Source organism: Chironomus tepperi, unplaced genomic scaffold (genome assembly GCF_022539635.2).
Source record: "Chironomus tepperi strain 1889 unplaced genomic scaffold, CSIRO-AGI_Ctep_v1 contig_219, whole genome shotgun sequence".
Lineage (NCBI taxonomy): Eukaryota > Metazoa > Arthropoda > Insecta > Diptera > Chironomidae > Chironomus > Chironomus tepperi.
Window position 1 is genome coordinate 348436 of NW_027226341.1, and position 23102 is coordinate 371537.

Below are 23102 nucleotides of genomic sequence, written 5' to 3' on the forward strand. Positions count from 1 at the left end.
ATGTATAGTATACGCATGTCATAATTGACCCTCGTCAATCAAAATTAATCAGATCGAAAATGAAATAAAAAAATGTCCATATATTTAATTTTGTTTTCTTAAGCCTTTTTATAGGTAAACGAGAATGCATGTTATACGATTGCCCTGAATTTTACTTATTTCAGGCGACAATTTCATTTGACAATCATTAGGAACACATTTAATACATTAAATAAATCATTCAAATAAATAAATATTTTATTCCAGAGCCTTACATAACAATAACAAAGTAAAAACAAAAATAAATAAATAGAAAGAGAAAATATGAAAACCCGAATAACAACCCGAATCTAGTCATCCACACACTTTGTTCTCCTTTTGTCTCGCTCTTCCATACCTTAAGAAGGCAACAAGTGAATTTTTATTATTATTAGTATTATTCACCTGAAGAGAAAGATAAAAAACCAGAAACAAGACCCCAGTTAAATCAGGTTATCACACGAACAAGTTTAAAGTTAAAAAAAAATATATATAAAAATGTCACTTTTTGAATCGATATATTTAAAGAAGAATATTTGATATGAAAATGTTAAAATATTTCTCATTCTAAAATTTGGTGGTCATGCACCTTAATTTTATAAAAAAAATTCAATTGTTAATTTATTGCTGACAAAAACAACATAAATATGATTATCCTCGACAATCAAACGCAGAATTTATAATAAAATTGATATATCATGTTAGCCGGTATAATACTGTAACAATTATTTAATTGATGTTTTTATTCACATTATAAATTAATCAGACTTTATTAGGTAATTAAGAATTAAGAAAAATGAAATAACAAAATTACGACTACGAACAATTAATTTTCATATTCGGATGTAAAAAAAACATTAATTGAAGATTCTATTTTACCAATGTCCAATAATTTATAATTTTAATCAAAATGTATTTCAAATAGCTTTATACCACTTTTTTTGAACTTGAAAGGGTTCTTTCTTTTGTATTTATAAACATAAAGAAATAAAATTATAAAGGGGTAAAGTGATGAAAAAAATTCAAGCATTATATTCATTCTTTGAGAAACGTTTATGAATACTGTAAATCCATTTTCATTTGAAAAACAAAATTCGGAAAAGGAAAACAAATGTAGCATAGAAATTAGTCCAAAGTCTATAAACACAAGAAAATCAAAAACTTAGTGACTTAGTGGCAAATATAATGTATCCAAATTTTGTACTATAAAAATTCTTTCCCTTCAAATAAATCTCAGGATAAGAAGCTAATTTGTCTTATTACACATTTTTTTGCGGTGTTTCTAGAATTCAATTATTTCAATTTGAATATTAGGATTTTTTTAAAATTCTATTGGTTTTGGTTTACTACTACTTTTGGTAATCAAACTTTTTTTCATAAATGAAAATTTTTTAAAAATTGTAACAATTTTTGAAATTTCAAAAAATGATGACAACTTAGGCATATCTTTAGCTATAAGATATTAACAAATTGACATTTAAGAGATTGCATATATTAAAATACCAGAGGAAACAAATTAATTTTACGAATTTTTATAGAAATCGAGGTAAAGGTCAATCGGAACATCGAAAAGCTGTTTTAAAGTGCATTGATATTGAAATTTTATGTCACAATGAATCTATTTCATATGATTTTAGCATCACACTTTTTTGTGTTAATTTAATAAGCGATACAAGTGCCATTATTACAGGAAGTAATTTTTCAATTGAGTTGAAAAATCAAAAACTTTTGTAATATACTAGTTCATAAAGCGTTATAATTATCATAATTGTCTCATTAACAGGAAAAAAAACTAATCCATCGATATGCAAAAAAACCTAAACGTATATGTTTTAATTTTTATCTCAAGGAAACTTCGTCGTTTTAAAACTTATTTTATTGGTGTGAGTGAATATTAAAGTGCGAAATGTTCTGATAACCTTGAAAAGTTGTCTGTTAAACTATTCAAAGAAACATTATCATATTGTAGTAGTCTTATAATTGTACATGTAAAATTAGCAATACATGTAAAAATCTTAGAATTCATAACTTCAAAACCATTAAGATTGAATTTACGAATTTATATTTTAACTAAGTGACAAAAATTTTAACTAAACATTAATACTCGTTATTTCAAAACCTCATTTGTGAAATGGCTAGACAAAACATAATAAAATTAAGAAATCACCCATAATTAGTTACAGAAATATACAATAAGCATAACAATAAACTAAATGAACTCTTCGAAATTGATAATTTTTTGAATATTAAAATTCAACAAAAATATCAAATAAATTATTAAAATTTAACATACTACACGTGTAATGTGATTAGGAAAAATCACAAAGTTTACACAATATCTAAAAAAAACTTCCATCAGATGCTCAAAATGACGAAATTTCTCGCATATATTACACTCAAAATTGTTGAAACAGACTGTATATTTAAAATTTGATAAACAAGTCTATCAGCAGAGAAAAAAGCGCGAATTATCAAAAAACCGAAAACTTGATATGTAATTACAGGAATAAATATGAGTAAAGTGAATTTTTAAATTGAAAATTTGTTGAAAATGAGTTTTATTTTATAAAAATTATGACAAAAAAATTGTACCTATCCTCACTTAGCCAATCATTGTCGGGATAGGCCAACTGAAATGAATTTCCGGTATCCAGTTTGACAAATTTTATATTCTCTTCTACTTGCATAAATAAACTATTCTACTATTTTAAGATACTGAATATTAGAGTTAGCTTATTTTAAAGAAACTATTGATCTAATTTAAAGCTCATTATATAAATTATTTATATATTAATTGTTATAATTAAATGTTTATTAAATTTTTATTTCACTTCTATTCTTCTATTCTTCAGCACTTTATTGTTTTTTTCATTATTTTATTACTTTTTTTATTTTTTTTATTTATACACAAATATTTATTCCTCATTCATTCACAATATTCCAATATAATCGATTCATTTAAAACTTGTTTAATAAATTTTTGCATGAAGTAATTAGGGTTGCACCTTGTACTTCTGTTGTCAACACGGCACAAAATCACTACTGATCGCTATGAAATTATTTGCACAATAAATATGGCCACGTGTGTATATGTAAATATGAACTAGCAACAATGTAGAATATTTTGACAAATTTTTTGTTTGTTATTTTTTTTCTCTATTTTCACCTTTCTACATTTTATCAAAAAACAAAAACTGAAAGAAATTTCCATTCAAAATATTCCGTAATCAGTTCTATGCCTTCTGACAAACAGATATAAACTGAAAACCGCTTTTAAAAATTTTCTTCACACAACAGACAGCATATAATGTTGACCGTCAGAAAACAACAATAATAATAAAAATAATAATAACACAGGCAAAAGACAGGGGTCTGCAGAGAGTTAAACATCGATAGCAATGAAGAGTTTTAAGACGAAGAGAGTGTATAATAATAAAAGCAAGTATTCTCTACAAATAAAAATTCTCTTTTCAAAGCACAGCTCTGTTTTTTTTTATTGAGATACTCGGACTTGTATTGAAAATTTTTCTACCTGCTTTTGTCTCTTTTTCATCTCGCGTTATTTCTTCCTACTGAACAGTACAAATAAAAACCAACTGATTTTGATTAATTAATCGAAAGATACTAATTAATTTACACATTTTTTTTTTTTCAATTCTTTCTCAATTTTAGCTCAGAGTAGAGAATCTAAATTTTTATTGATATGATTCCAAACTTTTTGGATGATTTTAAAATCGAAACTGAGAAAAATATTTTTGATATTAAATATTTTGCAAACATTAAAATTATAAAAGGTATGATTTTTTACCGAGAATTATTTTTTTTAATTTTTTGAAAAAAATTGATATTAAATAATGAAAATTTTTTAAAAATGTTTCGACGTTTTACAACAAAAACATGTTAAAAAGAAAAAAATATTCTGTTATCAACCTACATCATTATGAAAAGTTATAAATAAAATAGCAAGCACTTTGATCAATTGATTATAATTATCATTACCACAGTTAAACAAGGAAAAAAAAAAGACATAGAAAATATAACATACATACAACCTCAAATTATGACTAATTTACATAATTTACTGATTTAAAAAAACGAGCTAAAGAATTGCAGTTTCCAAGACTAAAAGAAAGACAAGGAAAATATTTGACAAAACTGTAGAAATTTAAACAGAAACTCATGTCAAGTATTTGAAACTTATTTTTCAATTTATTTCAATATATGTTAAAAAGAAAATTTAACAGTATTTTATTATTGGGATTTAAAGAATTTAATTGTGTAATGTTTTCCAACAATTCATAATCATTTTCAAAATTCATTTTTAAAAATCAAATTTAATATTAAAATTAGAAAATTAATTAATTTAAAATTTTGAATGTTTTGCGATGATTCTTCTAACTAGGAGAATTTATTCAGAAGTAATGATAATAAAAAAGAATTTAAATTACATATACATTTATTGATTAAGATAAATCATACATGCATTAAGAAAAAAATAGCAACAGACATTTTAACGTCATTCATTCAAGCGAAAGATATAAAATATTACGGAACCGTGCAAACACATATCTTTTTTATGCATTTTAATATTGTAATGATGTATTAAGTATCATTTTTTCTTCATTGACAGTGCGAATATATACATTTTTACATATATTAAACTTAGCATGGCAGTTACACTCTTATCAATTTCATGCTTTTGATGTAAATTTAATGGAATAAAAGCTTGATAAAGAAAGACAAGCAGACTAAAAAATTAAAAAAAAAAAAATAATTTTTTTAAGTAAATGCCATGTTATCCTTCTTACCTTAATATTATAAAACATTAATTAAAACTTTTTCGATTTTTTTTTAATATATTAAATATTATATATACGTGTTTAATGTATACAGTTTAAAACTATTTCTGAATCGTATTAAAATTTCAACAAAAAATTATTATACTTGAATAAATAAGAAATTTGAATTTAACATTGAAAAAGGACTTGCAAACGTTTATCAAAGTAAGAAAAGTAGGAATAAAAAGCGTGTAAATTGACTCACCTTTGTCCATTCATGTCACCCCCGACTAACTCCGATACTACATATACTGTTGTTCCATCGGGTTGAATTTGCGGGGTGTATTGAAGATTTCCTTGGACAATTATTTGTCCACCATTAACACATTCTCCGTTAGCTGAAAATAACTCAAGATTTTTCGGTTCACTTGGAGAGTCAGGGTTTGATGTTTCAGCATTATTCGATGAAGATGATGTATAAATCACTGTTTTATTACCATCTTCATATATTAAATCAATATGTTTCTGAGAATCTACATTATTAGTATGGTCGTATGGTTGTGAATTCTTTATTACACCCCCATCATGGGTTGTATATATTATTTGAGTCGTACCTTTTGCATCATCAGAATTTTTTGAATTGATGTTTGTATTTACTAAAGTATTGAAAATTTCACCATTTACCATTTTACCATGTTGCTCTACAGCAGTATTAACAATACGAGTTAGAATATGTTCTCCATTCTCATTACGTGTAATAATATGATGCTCGCCATTAATAATATCTCTACTAACGATTTGTTGATTTTCACCAACAAGTTTTGAAACAAGATGATTGGTCTCTATAAATCTAAATAACGATTCATCACTAGCGTTTATTTTTGTCAAAACTTGATGATCACTCCCGTTTACATTTGGACTGTTACGAACATCGCTAATTGTATGATGCACCAATCTTCCATCAGCGAGATGATCATTCACAATTCGTTGTAGCATGACACCATTCGATTCATGCATCAACTCAAAATGTTCATCTTTAAGTGAATTATCAATTGATAAATCCGATGGATGTTGATTAATTACAACATGATGATGCATTTGCTGATTTTCCGATGCAAGAGATTGTTGATGATGTACATGATGCATTACTGCTGATTCAGGTGAAGGAACTGACATAGCTTCATCAATCTTTGATGACGATGGTGGAGCATTGCTGTAGACATAAACGGTATTTGTATTTTTATCATAAATCTTCGTTTCATTGGAAAAATCATTTTTATGTAAATCAAGAACATTAACAACATTTGTCATGGTTGCTAGTTCTGGTGGACTTGATGGAGCTGCATTTCCTTTGTGAATTATATGAGATTCATCAGGAAGTTGAATTTGTTGGTTATTTTCAGATGATGTAGCCGCCATTTTTTTATTATCACAAATGCAAAATATTAATATTTTATTTTATTTTATTTTTATTTATTCTAAGTTTGTAATATCTACAAACGTACTTTCTTTTTTTCTTCACTTTTAATACATACAATCATTGCATGTAAGCAAACTTATCTTCACTTCATCTCAGTATAGATATATTCTTTTTATTATATATTTATATTATTATTACATAAAAATCTTGCTTACATTTATTTATTACTGTGCAGACAGTTATATTTTATCTTTTTATTTAAGCTTCGTTTCTAAAATATTTTTGCGATTCCATAATACAATTCAGCGGACTACGTATTGCACTCAATTTTATTCTTCTCTCTATCACTTTTATGTATTTTTTTTTACTGATAAAAGAACAGTAAAAAAAACAGTCAAAAAAAGTCTGATTAAATATGTAGCGTAAAATATGTACGTATTGCATATATTAATATCAATTGCATTGAATTTTTTAAATAAAATTCATAATATTACTATTAAATTCTATTTTAAAGAGAAACAGTTATTTGACTGTTAAGTTACTTCAGTTTTCAGTTTATGAATGCATTTTATAAAATAAATGCATACATACACACTGCAAGTTTGAATTTAAAAGTTGTTAAGTTTAAAATATAAAAAAATGTACACGGCACTATATAGAATTTATGATACAATGATCAGTGAATTAGTCTTGCTAAACACTTTCTTCTTTTGTATAAACCTTGTTATATTTTTTTTATACTTCACATGTTATTGATATTGATGCAATTTTTCGATACCTTTTTTGTTATTATGGCACTAAACATTTCCTTATTTTTCTGCGCGATCTCGACAATTGTGGCAACACTAAAAATTATTTATTGTTATTATTATTTATAGTTATTGTAATTATACTCTGCACACAAATATCATATGGCTGTCATATATATAAATATTTATTATTATCGATGTCGTTCAATTAATTTTTCATATTTTAAGGCACTGTATGGTATTCACAACACTCCACATAAATGTTTTACATTCTCACTAATATTATTTACTTGTAAGCATTGATATTCATCTATTATTTTTTAAATCTTGTTTCAAAAACATTATATTTTAAAGGATTTACCTATGTATTCAACACATAATATTTTTATTTTTATCCTTAATTTTTATTTTGTACCAAAATTTGAACCTGAAAAGAAAAGAAGTGAAAGAAAATTTGTATTATTAATTAAACATAATAATCATCCTGAAAATAAATTTGGAAAAATGTAAATTAATTATTTCATTTCATTAGTAGAAAAATAGGATATTAACCAATATTAACACAAATAAAAATGTATAGTTTTATACATGTCTCTTGATTCATTTTATTTTTTCATTGATTTAATATTGAGAATTTCCTGTGTACACAAAATAACGGTAATTAAATTCTTTATGCAGTATATACGCTTCTACGTTTTGCACAGTGTAATGCATTATTTTATTTTATATTATTCCATGTTATTCATCGCTATTATATACATAACGCAGAAAGTAATTTCTTACGATCTAATTGCAGCCAACAAATGTTCATTTACTTCCTCAAAATTGTATCTTTCTTTTTATGCATATACTGAATACAAAATAATACACTGGAAGCTTAGCTAGAAGCTGTAACAAAGAAAAAAGGAATGAAACTACTCCAAGTGGAATTTTCAACAAATCTTATTAAACAGTTTTCAAGAAACGCAGGAAAAATATGATTACATGACAAACTGAATTCGTATTGCATGCTACACATCATTTAAATACTTTATATAAAAATTTTGTTGCAATTTAATAATGCAAGATGCGCTGGAAACGTGTAAAGACAATATCACATCTACAAATGGTTTACAGCAAAATGAGGCTAGAAATGTATGTAGATGTAAGGAATTAGTACATCATAGATCTTAGATAGGTGCATTTTGATTTTTGATTAGTAAGCACTTTCATTCATTTCATTCAAATAAATAAACTTTAATAAAAATCATTTTTATGTTTTAGTCAAGTTCCAAATCGTCCCCCAAATCCTAAAATAATTAGGGGCCTAATCAATAATAAAATAAATTCGAATGAATTCTTAAATTTGCATTAAAGTTCACCTCACCCAAAATTATGGCGAATCAGGATTTGGGATTGGAGTTTTTCGAAGTAAAATTTAAGGATATTGGATTGAACTAACTACATGTTATTCAAAGATTTTTCTGCGTTGCAATAGCATTTCTTTGAATCATTTGTAATAAATAATTAGCATTACAAAGACATTTTCATGTGTCGTGAAAACTTAGTGTGTCGCCCGTTAAAAAGTTTGAGAACCAGCGATTTAGAGATAGCAAGAAAGTGAACATTTAAGATTCAAAAAAATGACTAAATTATCATAAAAACTTGAAAAAAAAAATCGTATAATGAAGTAAATAACATAAAACACAAAAACTGTTTTTGATCAATTTTATAAGATCGTCTTATGTCTAAGCTCAATAAAATGTATTTAGCCTTCACGAGATGCTAAATTATGAACTCATCTGTGTTAACACATTCTTCTCTTGCAGATTGTCTCAAAATTATATTATGTATAAAATTTTTTGTGTTTTTTTTTCAATGTCACAATATATTAATTCCAAGAAAATAATTTTATATATTAGATGGCATCGATTTTTTTGTCTTTGTGATAGAAATATTCAAATATATATATATTACGTGAGAATAAAATAAAAATTTAATTTGCAAAGTAATTTAGGTGCTTATGTGCATTTTAACATTAAAATATTTTTCAACCCTGGGTCCAAGTTTGAGGGGAAAACGTTGAAAGATTCCATTTGAACTTAATTATTCTTAATTATTTTATTTGTATATATTAAAACAAGAAATGTCATTGAGGTACATGCAGAATCAAATAAAAAAAAAATAGAATATAATCTGTTAAAATTTCAGTCGCAATTCATGAATCCAGTGACGAAGAAGAACTGGATTGTTTGTGATTAAATTGTCTGGGTTAGCTTACATATTCTTAAGCCGGTCACGATTTACTAGTTTTTTACCGAAAACTGTGGTTTTGACGTCATTGACTCTCTTTGTACTTTGTTTTCAATTTCATTTTAGCTCTATGCCAGACACTTGTCGCACATGAGTAAAATTTTTAACAAATATACAAAACTTGTGGAACTTGAAATCTTGTTGTAAATTTCCAAAAAAAAAATCTGGTTATACTAAGAAGATGACATAAAGAAACGTGTTATAAATGATTATGATATGAAATCGAAAGTTCTCATGCAAGATTCTAGTAGCAGTTAGGTTTTGTCGTTTAAACTAATTTTGAAAGAATATGAAGATGGAGTTAGATACCGTCTGATATATTAATTAAGCTTATGTTCTGTAAACAGTATAGTTTGTAGTTGCTACATTACAAACATGTCGCCACTTTTATGACAAAAATTAAATTTGCAAAATATATTAACCTCATCGAGTAGAAAAAAAAATCCTTTTTTTTGTCGATAAGGGTAATTCACTAATTATCCTCACGGGTGGGTTGGTTAAAAGGTTTTTTTAAAAAAATTCTCCTATATCAAACCTTTAAAAATAAACGAAGATGCTTAGAAAAATATTATATTCCAAATGACGTAATATTTTATGTGAATGATATTTAAGATACAAAATTTTCAAGATTTTGAAGCTTACACGAGCCATCGAGGTTCATTAAAATGCTGAATAAATTTTATCATTTTATTTTATACAATTTTTGGTATTATAAAATTTTATAGAGACTTCGTGAAGGACCAAAAAAATAATATATTTATATTTTTAAAATGCTAATGATTTGCGTCAAATATATAACGTTACAGGTTGCTATGGACTCACGTGAACTATTATTTCTGCATGTTATTTTTGTTTAGATACACTTAAAGGATTAATTTGTGATGTAAAAAAACTCTATGATGTTCATTATTAGTGAGATTTATAGCAAGGCTTAAGAACATTCATAAGGTCCTTTACAATTTACAAAAGCATTTTTTTTGGCACCTAAGACCTTTATCTAAGTAATTAAATCTTATTTGTTAATTATAGTTCTTAATTTTTGTTTAACAAAATAATTAAATATTTATTTAAGATATATTTAAAAAAGAATAAAACCTTTAATTTAATACAATAAATTTAGCTAGTTATTGAAACCTATAATTCGAAGAATCTTTTTAGTCTAGGTCCTGATCTCAATTTTAATGATTCATCGAAACCGAAATTTCGGGAAACGCTATATTATATTTACATTATAATAAATGAAAATTACTTAATAATTAATATCGATTTCAATATGAGATTATTTTCGAAATTAGCTGTTAATATATATACATAGAAGCAGTGGTAACTGTTAAATGAAGATCATCATACCATGCTTGGTAGGGGTTTGGTCTATTTCATGTATAATATTACTCTAAGATCAAAAAAATTCTACTGTACGCAGTTTGCAAAATTGACTAATATTGAATGATTTAACGTTCAATAATGTAAATGTCTAATATTAAAATGAAAATAATTCATTCTTTTTCAACAAAAAATATAAAAAGATAAAGTGTCATGATATAAAAAAAAAGTAATTTTATGACATAAAGAATATATGAAAAAACGAAGACAGAAAAAAAGAGTTGAACTTTTATGTTATCTTTTTCTTTACTTTTCCAATCCGTATAAAGTGATGCTGACTGTATGTATAATATTTCTCTCGAGAATTCAAAATACGTGAATAAAAAAATTATATATCGAGAAATAATATGTGAGTGTGTTGTATCAGTGCCATTAACACAATCCAAGTTATTAAATGGAATGTTTCTTCTTTTCTTGTTAACATTGAATGCATGTAGATATAAGAAACAAATACAAAGGCAGATTGAAGGAAAGGAATATTATATTGACTAACTGAAATGGACAAACAGAAAACTTCCATACAAAAATTCAAAATTCTTTCTTCTCAGTTTTGTTGAATACATGATTCTCAAAATTATTATGGAAAATTACCAAACATAATGTAAAGATTTGCCGCGTGGAAGTTATAAATATACTATAACATAAGAGTAAAATCAATGATGATAACGACAACGAAAAAGTCAAAGAAGAATCGAGAAGCTGTTAGAAGCCACTTTGAATATAGAGCTCTCAATAGAAAGCTCAAATATTTTTTATTTTATATATATTTTGTTTGAAAAAAAAAAAACAAAAAAAAATGGAAGACGAAAGATTGAAATTAATGGCTTAAATAAAAATCATGTAATGGACACAAGTTGAAGAAGAAAAACAATAACAAATACGAATAAGGTTGAAGCCATAAATATTTTTGACACTGTTGATGTTTATATATATTCTTCTTCGAAGTTTTATCCATCTAACTAAGGTGTGGTCTCTTTTTGAAAAAAAACCTTATACCTAATTTATGTTCGTTAAAAAGCAGCAAATATTATGCATGCACCTTATCATTCTAACAACAACTGAACAATGAAGGAAATCACCTGATGACATTTTCTCCTGGATAAAGTAACAATATAAAAAAAAACTTGATTTTTTAATCATGCTCGAGGGACAAGTGATGAGAAAACCTGGAGTTTGGCTTACCTAACAAGTTTTATTTGAAAAAAAGAAATCCGGTTTTTACAATAAACTCACGTGGTTTTAAGATCTATTTACTTTTTTTTTCTTGCAATTTATAATAGACAAACTTAAGAGATTATGTAAATAATTGCAATTTTTTAAATTATAGAATTTTTGAACAACGCATTATATTCAAATGTTGAGACATTACATTGATGAAATACAATCATGTCATTAAAAACTAGCAATTATAAGGTAGCATGTTTCAGTATCAAAAAGGAAAGTACAGAAAAAACTTTCATTATAAAAAATTCGATAGCATTTTCCAGCAATACTGTAGCACTGAACTGAGTAATATCTTTATAATGTATAAAAACGTATCCAACATTGTTGAATATTGCACTTTTTAAGAACTGAATTAAATTGGAGAGCGTTCATATCTTTAATGTATCAATAAAAAAGCTATTGGAATGCAATCAGCTACAGATTTCACATACTCAACATGGACCATGTAAAAGAAAATGGTTCACCAAGAGAAAGAGTAAACAAAAGAAAGGGTAGGCACATATACTGATTTTTTTTTTATATGCATTAAAACAATTAAAGTTTTCAGCTTGATTGCAATATTTTAATGATTTATAATAATGAACGAAAAGAACTCATAAAATTCGTGAAAATAAAGTCTTTTTCATTTAGATGGAATTTTTTCTAAATAAATTTTGAAAATTCTATTATTAAAAATATTTGAGGAAAATTGTCAAATTAGCAATATTTTGGTAAGTATAACTTTAATAAATATTTCCCGGCAAAACTAGAATTTTATTACACATTCATTCACTCGGTGTGTACAGAGTATTCTCTCTCATTTTTTCATTCAAGAATATACATATCAAGCAATTGACAAACTAGTTTTTTAATTTACCCTTCTTATACACTCAAAACTGGTTCTCAAATATTTCATTCATACATCTCAAAACAACAAGACTCAAAAATAATAAATATAAACAAAAATTTCACTCATGCAATTTTAAGTATTTTAATATTTTTGCTAAAATTATTATAATGAACATTTTCACTGTAGAGAAGATCTTTTTACTTGGAAATCTTCTTAAAAGTTTTTTTTTTTAAATCAATTTGGTTTTTTCATTTTCAATTACTGTAGTTTTTGGGTTGTTGTTCATATGATCAATAAGATTTAGACGCTTAATAAAAATATAAATTTATTTAATTTCAATTTACATGAACAGTTCAGTTTAATCCATAGTGATTGTTTTTGATTTTGCATTTTATAGCCGCATATAAGAAAATTATTTTTAGGTTTGTCTCGTGTGTGTGCATTAAATTCTTTCCTATTCGATGTATTTTAAACAACTTTTCAGTTTCAGATGCTTTTTAATCTGTTTAATTAACTTTTTATAAATATATTTATTTGTATTTTTTTTTGTTACTTCACTTAACTTTACGTTTTGACTTATTTTTTTACACAAGGCATTCGACTCACCTTTCAGATTAAGTTATAACACTCAAACACTAACTTAAATTTATTCTTTCGCAATTTTACATATTGGTACATTGATTGAATATTTTTTAAAATGATTTTTGTCTAAATTTTGCTTTTTTATCAATTTTAAAGCAGGTGTCCGAGCCAAACCTAACTACTTTAACTACGTTTCATGGCAACTGCGCACAAAAAGGTAGAGAAGAGAGAAAATATTTTATATGAGTATAACGAAATATAAGAAAATATAAAGATACATCAACGAGCAGTTCGAATAAAAAATAAATAATTTTTTTTTCTTTTGTATCCGTGCCATACAACTAATAATACACACCAACGCAACAGGTATAAACATTTAACACAACAATACAAATGTATCAGAAATATCCATTAACTTCAAGTCCGAGAGACCAGACATGGAGAACAACGAAATAAATAAAAGAATGTGAAAAGAAATAATGTGGTGGCTTTACACAAATACATTGGAGCTATATTAAACATGTGAATTTTCCTATATGATTGCATTTTATTACCACGTATACATTCGAGAAAGTAACACATAAGAGAGAATCTATAGCAGGTCATAATACAATATCAATGTTATTTTAATGTCTTGAGAGACTCACATATTTTGTTTCCTCATGCTATGACTTTAAGATTTTTAGCGCATTTTTGTAAACTTGTTTACAAAAGGGAGCTTAATAATGCACTTTGTTCGTTCGTTCGGCTGTTCGGCTGTTCGGCTGGATCTCGAAAACTAGACATCGAGAGAGCTCTGGTTTGTTTTAATAGCTTCGTTCAATCAAGTTATTGGGTTATCGGTCATTTAGAAGTTTCAAATCAACGCATAAATACTCTAATTAACAGTTTTTCATTTTCATATACAACAACAACAAAAACATCAACACGTTTTTTCATTGTTTTACAGTGTTTTTCAATGTTTGTCGATGTTTTTACAGTATTTACTGAACAATGTTTGAATTTTTTTTTTGACCGTTATGAGGTTTGAATTATGAAAATCCGTTAAATGATGAAGTTCTTAAATTTGTGGAAGTTTTATATGGATCTTGTTTTTAAGATCTGGAAGTGACCTGGATCTTACTGGATCTTGGTTTTTAGGTCTGGAAGTGACCTGGATCTTGGTTTTTAGGTCTGGAAGTGACCTGGATCTTACTGGATCTTGGTTTTTAGGTCTGGAAGTGACCTGGATCTTACTGGATCTTGTGTTTTAGGTCTGGAAGTGACTTTTTAATCAATTACTGATCGCTGGGACAAAAATGCGCTTAAGTCCCTCGATCAATAACACGAGGACTTTTGTAATTTTTTTTACTTTAACATACACAAAAAAAATTAATGGATAAAAACAATACATCTTTATCTTGAAGTATATGTTTTAATTTTTTTTCTATAAAATATGTATTAAATTTAAAATTTATTGTGTGTAATAAAATAATCTTGGAAAGCTTTAGATTCTATCTTTTTAAGAATAAAGACTTTTTAAAATTACCTATATAATATCGATTGTTAGATAAGTTAAAGCAAATTATTCTCAGTTTATGTCAAATAATTTATGAGAAATTATCAAGAGCTTTACATACAAAAAATGGGCGAGCTTTTTGGAACTTGATTGACCTGCGGAATTGCCCTATTTAAGCAAACTTTAATTGTCATTTATCTTTCTGTATATCTGTCTTTTCGCATTTCCCCATTTTTCAAACACCAATTTCAATTAAGAAAACTCTTTTAACTGGATTGTGTAACTTTTTATTCTCAATTTTAAAATTTATTATTATTTATTATTATCCTTTCTTCATGCTTCATCCTTTCTTCATCACTTCAGCGCTTTTTTTTCTCAGCGATCAGTAATTGGTTGCTTAATTAAAACAACATGAAAAAACTTGCCTAAATCTAGTTTTAAACTTCTGTAACTTTATAATAAGATCCAATAGGGTCCAAACTAATTTCCTGACCTAAAACCAAGAACAAGTACAAGTCACGTTTCCGGACCAAAAAAAAATCCAGCGCCATGCTAAAGTCATACCGGAATAGGTGCTGGATTTTAGATCAATTAATTGGCTTGTGATATTCGGGAATGATATTCAACATTAAAACTTAATTTATGGTAAATTTTAATTGTTCAAGCGCTGATTTTTACATCTTAAATGTTATTATTTGTTGGTTTTGATACGTCTGGATACGTTCCTATCTTCTGGATGATATGTTTTGATATATGTAATAAATGACGATTGATTTGCAGCTCAGTATAACTGCATAACTCATTGGGTGTATCAATGCAATATACATAGCACAAATTGTGTATCGCGAATCATACAAACCGAGTTGATATGGGATCGAACCAGGGTCATTAAATCGCCTCCATAAATCTGTGTATTTATTCATGAATATCTAAAATTAATAATAATCAAATTTCTAAACCAAATTCTAAACTAAATTTCTTAAATATATTTTTTATGCATATTAAGAACGAAATCCTTTATCCTAACAGTAGACTAAAAATTTCTCAAACAAATTTTTTTACAGCTGCGCAGATATGCAAATTAAATTTACTGAAAAGGTGGCAATGAGATACTAAGGGTCAATTTTAAGAAATCCATTACAATAAAGTATAAAAAACTAACTGACCGTTAGATAAATAGATAAATAGGTTAAAACCAGAATTTCTTGAAAGTTGTCCCTTACTGGTCATTTCAATATTCTAAGAAAAATTTTCCCATGCATTACCAAAACTATTTAAAGTTGAAATTCATAAATTTGATTTATAAGCGCATTTATCCTCAGAAAATATTCTTGCACAAAAAAATTGATCGGTGGGTTAGAACATCTCAATTTTGTACATTTTGATTTTAAAAAAAAATTTATGGAAACTTTAAAGTTATATTATAAAATTGTTAAACTATAAAATTATATTTTACTTATATTTTCGGTTGGAATCCACAAGGGAAAAGGCGTCCAGGTGCTCCAAGAGCAACATGGCGTAGGACGGTAATGAAGGAATGCCAGTTAGATGTCAAAACTGAGAATTTGTACAAGCTTTGTGATACAGCCAGCAACAGAGTCAGATGGAAGGCCTTTTGTAGCAACCTAGGCTTCAAGTCAGAGCATGGTTCCAGTAAGTATATTTTACTTAAAATTCTATTAATTTTAGTTTTTAGAAGATTGGTAACATATTTTATATTAGTTTTAAAAAAATATCAGGCAGACAAATTTTGTTAGATCTAGCATTTATTCTTTAAAAATGTTGAAATAACGGTTACGTGTAATGATATTTAAAATGTGCAATTATTCCTTCTCGAATCTTCTCCTTTTTAATAAATCTTTAGTAAAAAAGATTATTTTGGGGTTGAAAATTAAAAAAAAAAAAATAACGAATAAAACTACTGACCACTGGGCATCTCATTGTCCTATGAAAGATTAAAAAAGAAAGGGTTGTTGTTCACACAATTTATAAAAATTCATGCATATGCTCATCTTTTCTTTTATAAATGATTATTCCTTCAAAAATTTCAAGCACTAGAAAAAAGAACATATTTCTTCGCTCCCATGTAGCATTATATAATATGCTAATTTCTTGAGATATCGAAAAGGGGAAAATTTTAAAACAATTTTTTTAGATTTTACGTACAAGCATAAAATGTGACGTTGAATGTCCACCATCAAGACATATTTTTTTTGCTGTTCATAATTGTTTAAAATCAACCTTAGACTTTTTTGTATTTTTTTAAAACGTGAGAAATTCTAGAATTCTTAATTTTAATTTTATTTTCAATTTCAATATTTTGATAGGTATATAGGTACCATTATATTTTTGAACGTTTTTTTTAAACATCGATATTTTTTTTAAATGCTTGAATTTTATTCCAAAAAATATTTTCTCTTTATCGATTACATATACTTTTTTGTCTTCTTTACGACATTCCAATTCTTTTTATCATTGCCACAAAATATAATTGAAGTAAATATTTTCCCTGTTGCTTGTTGCACTTACAGTTAATGGTCATATGAGTGAAACGTTAAATTTCAGTTGTCAATCACTATATGAGTGCAATTTTTTGTTCTCATTGCAAATGGAAATTAAAATCAGAATGAATTGTTTGTTCGAATCAATGATATGAATTAAATGCAATTCGTTTTGCAATTGTAATTCAAGAGACCATTGCAAAAAAATGCTGATGAGAAATTAATTTTCTTTTTTTAATTTAAAAAAAAAGGAATGCGAAGGAAATGAAACATTTTTAGAGCATTTCTGAAAACTTGTTTTCAAAGAAAACAAAAAAATAGTCGATTTTTCGCGTTACGTAATAAGTTAAAGGCCAATTAGCTGTCATTTGTTTCTAAGTTTACTACCTCCTTATTGCCGTGGTGTCAACATTTCAAAGTGTGCCGATCAGTTCCGGAAGAAATTTTCATCCTAAAAAATTAAATCTGAATTTTAATGAAAATCGAGAAAACAACAAGATTTTCTTATTTCGTGATTGCTTTATGACTTGTATTTTGTGTCGCGAAGTGACATAGATTCTACATGATTTTTAAATTATTTGCCTGTAAGTGCATGGGTTATACTTAAAGTTATATTTATATTAACAACGTTTTCACTTCATCTAAATAAAATAATGGTTAACTCGACGGTTGCTATTTTTTGTTTATTAGAATAAAGATATAGTGTGTATAGGGTATGTATATTTATTTATAATCTATAATGAATAATAGAACATACATATCTTTATTATATATCAATACATTAGAATACCATAGAATTTGATAATATAATTTTACTCCGAATTTGCCTAAAGTTATACTTATTAATACTTTTTTTTATTTATTTTTATAGATGTTTAATGCAAGTTTGAAATATTCAAAAGATTTAATGCGAATTATAACTGTAAAAAGCTTTCAATACAAAGCAATTTCTCTTATTAGTTAATATTATCTAAGTTTATTTGTTAAAGGTGAATTATTTAGGTAATTATTTAGTTTTTTTTTAAAAAAAAATCGAAATTTTCAGAAAATAGTTTTTTCGTAATTTTTTTAAAAAGATGAGATAAATTCCATTATTTGACGATTTTAAAAAAAAAATAATTCTAATAAGAACCATTTGTTTTACTGTAGTAATTTATTGAAATTTTTAAAGGAAAAATTTTTGGTCTCTAATTTGATGACTCTTTGCACAATTTGGTTTCCCTCCGAATACTATCCATTTTCTTCCATTTCTCGCTCATAGCTCATTATATAGTAACTCAGGCCACTTAAACGTTCAAAACGATTAAGTGGCAAAATAACGGGAGCTGTTTCGAGCAAGAAACATGCTTTCATCTAAATGGACATTTCATTTTTATACACCGCATGGTAAGCGTTACGGATTAATGCATAGGGGAAACATGACTCCAAAAGATCTTGTGTTAGAAAGTTAGATTCCTTTACAATCTCGTGGAGAAGCAAATAAATGGATTCGCGATTTTTAATATCTTCCTTTTCAGTTTCCTGACCTAATCGAAGGAGTGAGGAACTGGCCAAAGCTAGAAATTCAGCCATTCGATCTTCAATGTCGTTTTGTCCACAAATTGTGAAAAGAGCGCCAAAAATATCATTAACTGCAAGAGCTAAGCAATGAATATTATTTGTATGGGCTTCAAGAGAAGCTCTATAGAAAGATTGGTCATTTTTGGCCAACTTTGGAATTGAAACTGCAACAAATACCATTAATAATAAAACTGTCAAATGTTCTCCCTCATCAATTTCAGGCTTTTGAGCCCTTAAAGCATTTAATAACGTAGGATCCACTTTACACTTTAAACCAGATGCTGATGCCATTTCGGATACAGTTTTCAATGGATCTCCACCAGGAACGTGATTTTGAAAATCTTTAACTGAGCTTACAAGGAACGGAATTCTTTGTTCTAAAACATCTAAAAGTGCTTCCTGTAAGAGTTGCCTGAAGCTCAAAATAACACCAATAATTGTCATTCTCTGTAAAACATTGTCAACGTGCTGCAATCTCTTGAAATGTTCTTTCATTATATCAGGTTTATCAAAATTACTTCGAAGAATGATTAATGTTTCCTTATTAATCGAAACCATACGTTTTAATTCTTGAACTTGATTTGCAATGTGCCACATCAATTGTTCATTTATTAGTTTGATACCGTAGGGCCCAATAAGTTCAGCAAGCGATCTTAATTCATTGTAATCGGAAAACTCTTCTGGATTAAATGGGATGCATCCTTCAGGTGAAATTGCAACAAATGCTCTTTGATTCGAACTAAATACAATATTTCCGCCACTAACTTTTCGAAGCAACACATCTGAATACCATGAGTTATAGTGTGAACTTATAGTTTTCTCTCCATGACTGTCGATTTGTTGTGTCTGCTGTAACAAGCAATTATTAAATATTCGTGTCATGTCGATGTTGACATAATGTTCTACTGTTTGTAAAACGTTCATGTATGCTCGAACTGATGCAAGAAGTTCTGATGGTTTTGCAATTTCCATGGTTTCTGAATTATACATTACCATACCAACGAGAGCTCTGGAAAATCTTGTTTCCAAATGTTGATAAAGATATTCTCGTGGAGCAAAAGAATAGTCCCAAACATTAACAATTTGACAATAATTAATTGCAAAGCAAAGTTCAGTCAGAGCCATGTGGAGCTTATCCATCGTTGTAAGATCTTCTCTTGTTTTTCGATAACTTTCATCACCTGGACGTTTAATATCATCCATATGTTTTTTTAATTTGTCCTTTTTCTTTCTTTGTGTGGCAACTGACAAAATTTTGGCACAATGTTTTGGAAGAAGTGCATCAGCCATCATACACTAGTAAATAAAGCAGAGGATATCATTAAATTCAGTTTTAGGTATTTAGGAAAAAAAAAAAAAAAAAAAAAAACATTTTTTTCCATAAAAAAAACATCTTCATAGTGAAGTTTACAGAGCAGCTTTGGTATATTTACCTGTTCATCACAAATAGTCTAAAAGGAAATTTAAAAAAAAATTAACACGGTTAAATTAGAAATAAAAGAACAATAATAACTTACAGTTATAATGTTTTTAGCCTCCTTAGCCATTTCATCCAAAAACATATTAACAACAGAAATTGATCTCTCTAGGATGTGATGTCTTTCTTCAGGACACATTTGATGAGTACAATTTTGAAAATGACTACAAATCAGTGGAAATGCAATAATATATCTATTTTGAGCTGGAAACTCCAAGCACATATGAAATTGATCCTCCAACATTTTGCTATAGAAACAAAAAATCGAAAGGTCTGAAGTTTCCACGAGAGCCTCATCCAGGTTGTCAATCATTCGTGTATGGAATATCATTGAATCGAAAAGTCGAGCCAAATCTACATGATCAGTAATTTTGATGGCAGCTTTTGCGACACTCATATATGATTGCAAACGAAACCAATCGAGACGAAAAGCTCTAAAATCAAAGGTTTCGCCCATCTCAACTTGCTTTACAGACAATGGTGCAATTGTCTGATATAATGAAGACAAAATAATACTTTCATCTTCAGGACAAACCTGGAGATTCTGCATTTTAACGTTAAGCTCGATAGCATCATAGCCCGATAAATATTGAACGTAATAACGTTGAATTACTTGGCTATATTTGCGTACCAAGCCGCGTAATTCTTCCATGTGAAAGAGTAATTCTGGTAATTGACGATCGACTAAGTCTTCTGTTGATTTCCCCTTTGCTTTTGAACTTATTGGAGGGTTATCATTATGACGAAGTAGCCACAAAATTTCGTCACGTGCATAACAAAGACCAATCAAAACATAAAGTGCTTTAGGTCCAAGCAATCCAGCCTGATCTGTTAGAATTAGAGCAAGCTCTTTAAGAGCTGTACGCAAAAATTTTCGACGTTCTCTATGCATCAAAGCGGCCTTTTGAATCGCATGATTATAGTAATCTTTAACTTCAGAAATTCTTTTGCCATATCCTTTGATACCTTCAAAAGCATTCTGAATATATTGATGAATGTGTATAACTTCATCTCTAAAGAGAGCAATGACCCATGATGATTCCAAAGCTGCAACCCACATGCTTGTTACTTGATTCGACTGACCTAACATCTGATGATTGAGCATAAGTCCAAAAATAATCCATCGATCAAGTGTTTCAAGCGATATATATTCGCAAGACATTGTATCAGTTTTGGATGGTTTTAATAAAGCAGCTTGATTCCCAACAAGTGTAAGAATTTGTAATTCACGCCATTTCTCTGCTGTTAAATTTCTCATTGGATAAATCTGAACTAAAGACTTTAATGCACTCGTTAAAAGACGCTGGTGTGGTATAAATTCATCTGACAATTTTTTTGTAGCTTGGTCATAGTCTATGATCATTTGACCTAGTCTTGGAAAATTTGGATCACTTCCGTTGTTCTGCATCTCGTAAGCTGCATTGAATAGTCCAAGGACTGCTTTTCGATCATCTACTCTCGACAACAAAATCATTAGGGAAACATATGTTGTGACCAAGTCCAAATAATTTTTTGTCAATTCATGATTTACGGTAATGTCCAAATAAATTTGAAGTGCATCCATTGTAGTTAACAGCTCACAAACATTGTCTTTAAAATCTAGCAAATCAACAAAAGTATAATAGTAAAGTGATAATGATTTAATTATTTCGACCTTGATGTTTGTTATTGCTGTCAAACTTTTTGTGTCAATATTTGGAAATTTTTTCACAATAAACTTAATTGACGAATCCAGTCCCTTATCTGATAAAAATCCTGGCTTAGATTTTGCGTCTCCACAAGCTTTTTTTATGTTGTAAATTCTTGTCAAAATTCCAACACCCCGATCATTCAGTATAATCAATTTTTCAGATATTTTCTGCTGTATTGGATTTAATTGTCGAGCCATTTTCAATTTTTTATGTTTTATGAGCAAAAACTGATGAAATTATAGTTGCAATGATCTAAAAAAAAAAAAACAAAAAGATAGTTAAAATCTAGAAGAAGAAAGATTTGGTCTTTTGATTTCTAGACCATAACAAACATATCAATAAACGATGGTAAATTATCGGTCATAATGTATTTTAACATGGGGGGATTATACAAGGGCGAAAAGCACTAATATAGACTACAGTTTTTTAGGTAGATCTAGTGAAAAATATTGAAGAAAAAAACAATTTTATGTTTCCAGCAGTATATTTTCCCCTGCATTAGAAATTACTCATCCGAATATATTTTTAAACACCATTTAGTATTACACTGATATAACTTCTAACCTATTTTAATTAATCCTTTTGCATCAAATGGTAATCTTGATATTAAAACAATTCGGAACTTTTAATAATTAGTATTTTTAAATTTTACAAAATTTTTGTACAATAATTTTTAAAATTTTAATGTTGTTGATTAATGTGCAGAATATTTAGAAGCAAACTTTAGCTAAAACGAACCGTTTTTTTAATTTTTGAAGTTGTTAGTAAAATTGTATCATCTCAGTGAAAAACATTATTTTAGAAACTAGATTCAAATTGAGTGTGACCGTTATGACTAAAAATAAAACTCAAAAAGCAATTGTCAACTCTCGCCTAATTCTCAATATTTTTTTTTTGATATTTGTACAACATAAACGTTATTGGATTTCACGCTGTTGCTCCATGAAAAACTTGCTCAGTTGATATTAAAGATTGTGTGAAATTTTAAAAGAGATAACATCTTAATCATCTAATAATAAGCAAACTTTTAAATCACTTTTTGCACATAGCACACTTTTAGCCCGAAATATTGCAGATGATATCATATTTAATAAGCGAGA

General features: G+C 27.5%; 2 protein-coding genes and 1 long non-coding RNA gene across 7 annotated transcripts in view; 1 reads left to right on the forward strand and 2 right to left on the reverse strand.

The window, feature by feature from the left end:
• Positions 1-13495, reverse strand: part of grh (grainy head) — a 33847-nt gene extending 20352 nt beyond the window's left edge. For 2 of the 5 annotated variants that reach the window (XM_070640271.1, XM_070640269.1), the window contains exon 1: positions 5062-6317. In XM_070640271.1, coding sequence (XP_070496372.1) covers positions 5062-6215 — 1154 coding nt within the window. In that variant the 5' untranslated portion in view covers positions 6216-6317. Of the gene's footprint in view, positions 1-2610; positions 3271-5061; positions 6392-6431; positions 7393-13299 lie in introns of those variants that run through there. The other 3 variants (XM_070640268.1, XM_070640267.1, XM_070640272.1) reach the window with 3 other exon arrangements.
• On the forward strand, positions 13285-14000 carry LOC139090535 (uncharacterized). The gene is made up of 3 exons (XR_011544434.1): positions 13285-13365; positions 13435-13492; positions 13642-14000. It is a non-coding gene; the product is annotated as an uncharacterized lncRNA (long non-coding RNA).
• Positions 14001-18408: 4408 nt separating this feature from the next.
• Positions 18409-22708, reverse strand: Hem (Nck associated protein 1 Hem). The gene is made up of 4 exons (XM_070640420.1): positions 22567-22708; positions 20352-22254; positions 20268-20285; positions 18409-20130 (listed from the first exon to the last, which is right to left on the reverse strand). The coding sequence occupies exons 2-4, from the start codon at positions 22197-22199 to the stop codon at positions 18628-18630; spliced, it is 3369 nt and encodes a 1122-aa protein (XP_070496521.1). The 5' UTR covers positions 22200-22254; positions 22567-22708; the 3' UTR covers positions 18409-18627.
• Positions 22709-23102: the final 394 nt, after the last annotated feature.